Source organism: Nomascus leucogenys, chromosome X, assembly GCF_006542625.1.
Source record: "Nomascus leucogenys isolate Asia chromosome X, Asia_NLE_v1, whole genome shotgun sequence".
Lineage (NCBI taxonomy): Eukaryota > Metazoa > Chordata > Mammalia > Primates > Hylobatidae > Nomascus > Nomascus leucogenys.
Window position 1 is genome coordinate 138,467,615 of NC_044406.1, and position 7,262 is coordinate 138,474,876.

The window sequence follows — 7,262 nt, forward strand, 5'->3', positions numbered from 1 at the left end:
GTGCGAGAGTGTCTGAGTGTATGTGCAAGTGTTTGTGCATGGGGTGTGCAACTGTGTGCAGGTGTGTGTGTGCTAGTGTGTGCAAGTGTGTGTGGGTGTACTAATGTGTGCAAATATGTGTGCAGGTGTGTGCAAGTGGGGGGGTGTGTGCTCAGGTGTGTGAGTGCTTGAGTGCCATTGTGAGTGTATGTGTGTGTGGGTGTGTGCAAGAGTGAGTGTGAGCATGTGTGTGGGTGTATGCAAGTGTGTGTGCAGGTGTGCACACATGTAATGTGTGTACGTGTGCAGATGTGTACAAGTGTTCACGGGTGTGTGTGCAAGTGTGTATGTGAGTGTGCACAGGTGTGTGCACAAATGTGTGCATGTACATGAGTATGGGTGAGGGTGTGTGCGCAAGTGTGCATGCGTGCAAGTGTGTGAGTGTACACATCTGTGAGTGGGAGGTGTGTGTTCACAAGCTGAGCTGCAGGAAAGCAGTGTCCCCACAGTGCTGATACTGTTCCTGGAGGTCCCCTACATGAAACCGCAGCTGACAGTCATCAATGCTGCTTGACTTCTTTGCAACAGGCAGGGGGCAGATATCATTTACAAGAAATGCAGGTGTCGCGCTGTGGTCCCGTGGCACTCCCCAACCTTCAGAATGCTGCGGCTTTCAGCGTGCTCCCCACATTGTCTTCTGCACAAAGACAAACTGGAAGTGTTATGGCCTTTGATTTTAGTGTTCATCCCTCTCCACAGTGAATTCCATTTTCAATAGGCTTATGTCACATGTCCCCCAGGTACACTCCTGTGATCACCGCTGTCTCCCCACTGGCAGACACCCCTGGTGGCCTGATGGGGCTCATCAGTCAGTGATGCAGCTTGATGAGGGGCAGACAGCTGGCCAGGGGCGAGCTGGAGCAGTGGAGTCGGTTCGCTGTTGGCTCCGCAGCATCACTTTGAGTCCCATGCAAATGAGCTTGCACATTGGGAGCTCACTTCTTCCTGCTGAGTAGTATTCCGTGGTGTGGACGCACTGCGGCGTGTCCAGCCACTCACCTGATGATGAACATTTGGGCTGTTTCCTGTTTGGGGCTATTATGAAAAAGCTGCTGTGAACATTGGAGTATGAGTCTTTGTATGGTTACATCAATCCCTTTGTCTTGGGTAAGTATCTAGGAGTGGAATTGTTGGCCGATGTGGTAGGTGCATGTTTAACATTTTCAGACACTGCCGACGTGTTTTCCCAAGTGGCTGCCCCATTTTCCCTTCCCCCCAGAAACGCACGGGCACCCCCGGTGCTCCACATCTCCTCCGTGTGAAACCAACACTTGGTGTGGTCAGTGGTTCTTGTTTTACCCATTCTAATAGATGTTAAACGTCCAGGAATTTTGAGAGCTAAACAAACACTATCATTATTGAAAGTTAAATTATGTAAACTGACAAATTATATGAAAAATAAAGGAGATACTCAAAACTCACGTGTTCATTATTCGAGCATGCTTTATCTTATTCATTAAAATAAACGGAAACATCAGCCAACAGGTACGTGGGAACCACACCTGTCCATCCATTGCAATCAAGTACTGGGTACAGATAACAAGAACTCGGTAAAAGTCAATGAAGGCATTTTGTGAGTATTCATTGGCCATGTGGAATTTACGGTGAAGAGTATATTGTATATTTTGTTGCATATTTTATATATATTGTGGATTTTATTATTTGTAAATTGTGTGTTCATGTATATGTATGCATGTGTCTGTGTGTATAGCCTGTGTGTATATAGAGAAAGAGACAGGGGAGGAAGGGAGAGAGATCCATGCCTACATACATACGTGTACATTTCCTTTCCTGGAAAGCTGGTTGTTAACCATTTATAAGCACACTGCTGCTTTGAGGCAGCAGAGAGGCAGGTCACAGCCTGTCTGTGCAGCATGGTACGCAAGACACCTGGCCTGGCCAGTCTCAACATGGACTCGGGGAGGGCGCCTGAGGCCAGGCCGCCGTGAGGCCAGGGGAGCCCAGAGTGATGAGAGAGAGGCACCTCAGCCCAAGACAGGTGACAGGGCCCAAAACCAGAGACCCTCCACAGAGGCGGCAGCAGCCAAAATCAGGCTGTCACCTGCCTGTCTGTCCCATCCTGGGGTTGAGACCCTTCTGGCATGCCCAATGAAGAGGGCCCCACTTGGTGTCACCTACCCAGCAAGTCAGTGGCAAGACCAGGGTTTATTTGGGTCTTTTTTTTGGAGGGGGGTCTCACTGTCCCCAGGCTGGAGGGCAGTGGTGCCATCACGGCTCACTGCAGCCTCACTTTCCCAGGCTCAAGTGATCCTCTGGCCCTCGGCCTCCTGAGTAGCTGGGACTACAGATGTGTGCCTCCACTCCTAACTTTTCTTTTTAATTTTTGTAGAGATAGGATCTTGCTATGTTGCCCAGGTCAGTCTCAAACTCCTGGGCTCAAGCAATCCGCCTGCCTTGGCCTCCCAAAGTGTTGGGATTATAGGCGTAAGCCACCGTGCCCAACCAAGGCCAGGGTTTTAAGGGTAACACCTGCTGGATTCGGCTGCCCAGCTGGAGCCTGGCCAGTAAGATAAACAGAAGCAGGCCCTGTCTGGGCACCAGGGGATCTGGGGACTCAGTGTCCCCTACTCCAGCTTCTGTACCAGGTGATGCTCTCCTCGGGAAGCTTGGCTGTGACAAGATCTTCTGGTTACTAACCACATTCCCAAACTAGGTCCTGTGGGGCTTCCCCAGACCGTGCCCCCTCCCCTCCCCCGCTGCCACTGTCCTTAGCCAGGCCCATGGCTCTCCCTCCCTCCACCAAAGCCCTCCATGCTCTGCTTCTACCCGCCTTGCAGTCGCTGTCCTCTCCAGCCCATTCTCCATGCAGCAGCCTGATGTGGTTTGGACGTTCGTCCCCTCCAAATCTCAGTTTGAAATGTAACCCCCAATGTTAGAGGTGGGGCCTTGGTGGGAGGCGTTTGGGTCATGGGGTTGGATCCCTCATGAATGGCTTGGTGCCGTCCTCACCTCCGCAAGGAGTTGAATTCTCGCTATGAGTTCACCTCCCTGCCTCTCTCTTGCTCCCCCTTTGCCTTCTGCCATAAGTGGAAGCTTCCTGAGGCCCCACCAGTAACAGATGCCAGCACTGCTGAGCCAAAATAAACCCGCTGTCTTTGTAAATGACCCAGCCTCAAGTATTTCTTCACAGCAACTCAAGAACAGCTCAGCACGCAGCCCAAGCAGCATATGGCAGAAGCCTACACCAGACCTTTCCCCTCTCCTGCTCATGACCCTCCGTGGCTCCCCACTGCCCTCAGGATCAGGCCTGGCCCGGATCACAAGGAAGGTCTGAGGTGGTCACTGCCTGTGCTCTGGCCTCACCATCCTACCACCGTGCATGCTGCAGTGGCTCCAGTCATCCTGACCTACTTAGGGCTTCCAAGATTGTCCAGCTGGCTGGAGGCTCAGGCTTTGCTCGTGTGAGTCACTCTCAGGCGTGGCCACCCCATCCCTTCTTACCTGACCCAGCGTTGGTGACAGGTCTCTCCCCACCCATGAGGCCTCCCCACAAGACTGGGAGTGCCTCAGGGTGGGGCCCCTGAGGCAGGTTAGCAGGGAATCTGAAGCACAGTGCGGTGGCTCCCTTCCAGTGTCACCCTCACAGCACCAGCCACCCCACCTCTGCTCCGCGCACCGTCAGGGCCCTTAGCATGTACATGTACACGTGCATGCCCGCATGTGGGGGCGCCTCCCTTTTCCCCAGCACCCCATTTCTTAACATTTCACCCTGTTACCACTTCACAGAGCAGGGACAGAGACTCCAGGTCCCACGGCGGGCAAGCGCTGCAGCTGAGCTTTGTGCCCAGGCAGCCAGCCGGCTCTGTGGGCTTAAGGCCCTACTCATGGCTTCTTTGGGCCTCTGGGGTAACAATGCAGATGGGCAGCACTCAGCCCACGGCCACAACCCATCAGCCCTCAGACCAACCCAAGAGCTTGACGTCTCCCTACCCAGCCACCCACGGTCCTCACCGCAGGGAGAGGCCATAGGGGGGCGGCCCTGGAGGTCTTGTGCTGGCCCCGGCATGGCTCACCGCCTGGCCCTGCTCAGCAGGGGGGCCGAGGGAGCCCAGCCCCTAGTATCTGGCCAGCGAGTCAGAGGGTGAGTAGTTGGCAATGTTTATTGGGAAACAGCAAACTCTGCTGGGCACGCAGCCTGGCCGGGAGAGCACGGCCCTGGAAGCAGGGCCTGGAGAGGAATCCAGGGCTGTATGGCTGGTCAGGCAGCCAGGGAAGGCCTGGCAGGTGCACAGACCTGCAGCTGCCCAGATAGGAGGAACCGGGGGTGGTAGAGGCCAGCTGAACGGTGGAGGCTGGCACTGTCCGTGGCACAGGAGGTGGCCCTGGTGCTCAGGCCTCCAGGCTGGGGTCATCGGGCGGCAAGTACATGGGCTCGATGTGGGCCCACTCGCGGGCCTGCTCATCTGCCCAGGCGAGCAGCTCTGCGGCGCGGTGCAGGAAGATCAGGAGCAGGGTGTGTACGTCGCCCTCGGCTGAGTGGGCCGCGCTTGGCTCTGCCCGGAAGTAGCGGTGGAAGAGGCTGCTGAGGCTGTAACCCTGGCGGCCCCGGGCCCGGGTGCCGTGGCTGTGGGCGCGGTCCAGGCCCCGCAGGGCCGGCAGCGTGTCCAGGCAGACAGTGTCCCGGGGCAGGCGGGCACCCAGGCGCCGCAGCTCGGCACACAGCAGGGGGAAATCATAAGCAAAGCCATTGTGGGCCACAAGGCAGATGGGCCCTGCCTGGCGGCTCAGGAAGGCCTGCAGCGTCCGCACCACGGCACCATCAAAGCCAGCCTTCCGGCATCGGGCCAGGCCGTCGCTGCTCAGGCCGGTGACCTCGCTGGCCTTGGCGGTGAAGGGGCGCTCTGGGCACATGCACAGCGTGAGCTTGTCCAGGACCCGGGGCAGCACTGGGGCACCAGACTCGTCGCGCTCCAGGTTCTCCAGGGAGGAGCGGTGGACAGCAAAGAGGGACAGCTCAGCAATCTCAGGCTCCACGCTGGGGAGCCCAGTGGCTTCCAGGTCCAGGAAGACAAAGGTCTCGGCCCGGGGTGCCTCGGACATGGTGATGTTCCCACGGGGACAGCAAGTCCTCAAACTGCCAGAGCGAGAGGCACAAACCCTGAGGACTGGAGAGAGGGGTTCGCCTGGGCCCTGCTGTGTACCATCCTCCCCCTAGCCAAAGCTCTGACCCTTCCGGGGCTCACTTCCTGCCACCCCTGACCACAGCACCTGTGACCTTTGGCTCTGGGAGCATCAGCCCCACTCCTGTCACCTACTGAACAGAAAAGGCAGGCCTCAGAGCGCTCTACTGCCTGCCTCCAGCCACAGTCCCCAGCAGGGATTGAGAGAGGCAAAGGCAGCTCAGGGACTGCATCTCGGCGGGGTCCAGCCCCTTCACCAGAATGCCTTGGCTGGGAACCTGGGGCATAGCACTCTGGGTCTCCAGCCCTGGAACCAGCTGCCGGGAAGCAGGCAAGCAGCCACCCGAAAAGAGCCCATGCAGTGCGCCCAGCTCCCCCTGGGCTCGACCTCCCCAGCCTCGTCCCTGGCACACAGGTGCTGGCCCCGAGCTGGCCTCTGCCTGCTTGCCCCCAGGCTCCCGGGGAGACTGTCCTTGCCAACCCCACCACACCAGCTTACCTGGGGCGGGCACTGACCGGCTTCCTGGGCTTCTGGGCACCTGTCGCCGCACAGGCTGCTCTAGGCGGCCTTTAATCAGCGGCCACAGCCCGCCCCCAGCTGCCTGTTGGCCAACAATGAGGCCTGGGGCCTCAGGACCTGCGCAGCCGGCTCACTCGCCGCCCCCTCGCTAGCTCACAGCCACTGAGACACACGCCCCATGTTTACAGATTAGGAAGCAGGCCCCAAGCTCTTCACAGGCACAGGGAAGAAGCCAGAGCGGTGCAGAAGGCAGTAAACCTCCACCCAGCCAGGCTGTGGCTGCCAGGCCTGGCAGGCCTGGGGTCAATGCCTCCCCCATGCTAGGGCCAGTTACACAAAGGCAACAGGTCCTCTTTGCCAGGCCTCAGTCTCCCCTGTCACTGGAGATCAGGTGCCGCTCGTGGGAATGAAGCGAGCTCTGGAGTGTGACCAAGGTGCCCACACATGCCGTGCTCAGCCTCCAAAGGGGAAGGGGTGCTCCCCCAAAACCTAGGGATGGGGCAGCCTCAGGGCAGCCCACACGCTGCCCACCCCGGCTCACACGGCTTGCGGGCTCATTTCCCACTGTGAAGGGGAAATGCTATCTGCTTTAAGGACGTCGCTTCATCATGTCTACCGTGCACCTAACAGCAGCTGCTGGGGAAGGAAGGGAGGTGGGCCTGGCCCAGGAGCTGTGCGGGCCACAGCTGAGCTAATGCTTCCTCCACCACAGACAAGCAACGTTAGGGGGTGGGCCAGGAGTGCCGGGACTACAGGAGGAGTGAAGCCCAGTCCCTCGGACCCCAGGCTCAGGGACCTGCCCTGCCCATCCCGCTCCAGGCAAAGGGCACCAGGTCCTTCCCGGTCCTGCGAGCAGTGGCGCCCTGAAGACCTCATTCTGGAGCAAGAGACACCAGCCCTTGATGGTGGGTGCACTGCAGGGCCAGCCCCATGCTGGGGGCACAGAGGGGTGACCAAGAGGAGTCCCTTGGCCTGTAAATCAGGTGGTGCACCTGTACCGTGGTGACCACAGGCCTGCCTGGCCTCCCAGCTCTCACAGTGGTGGCTAGGGGATGCCTCAGGCGACTGGGATGGAGGGGGTCTGGCACCCAGCTCCTCCTGGCCTCCTTGCCTTGTGTGCCCACAGGGACCTTGGGGAAGCAAAGGAGATGGTGCCAGGAGGGAGCAGGGTGGGGCGGGCAGCAGCAGGTACAACAATGGCCCCAAGGAGGCAGAGGCCCCACCAGTCACGCCTGCGCAGGGAGGGAGGCAGCTGTGACAGGCACACTGCTCAGGGAGATACTGGGTCACCCTGGGAAGCCCAGACAGCATCTTCCTGGACAACCAGTCAGGCTGAATTCCCCAGCCCAGAGCTGAGCGCCCAGCCAGGGAGGAGCAGGAAACTGGTACCCCGCGTGGGATCCAGGGGCACTCAAGGAGGGCGGCTGAGGGGTACGTCTCACATAGGACCCTGATGCCAGCCGGGGGAGGCGGCAGTGGGGTCTCTGCTTGCAAGTGGCTGGCAGCAGCAGGGAGGAGTGAAGCCACAGGAAGAGGATGCAGCCCAGGCCCGCCAAGATGAC

The 7,262-nt window shown here is 58.8% G+C and overlaps 1 protein-coding gene across 1 annotated transcript; it reads right to left on the reverse strand.

The window, feature by feature from the left end:
* Positions 1-3,982: 3,982 nt before the first annotated feature.
* On the reverse strand, positions 3,983-6,871 carry TREX2 (three prime repair exonuclease 2). Its single transcript, XM_030806819.1, has one exon. The coding sequence runs from the start codon at positions 5,098-5,100 to the stop codon at positions 4,390-4,392; it is 711 nt and encodes a 236-aa protein (XP_030662679.1). The 5' UTR covers positions 5,101-6,871; the 3' UTR covers positions 3,983-4,389.
* Between the last annotated feature and the right edge of the window lie 391 nt (positions 6,872-7,262).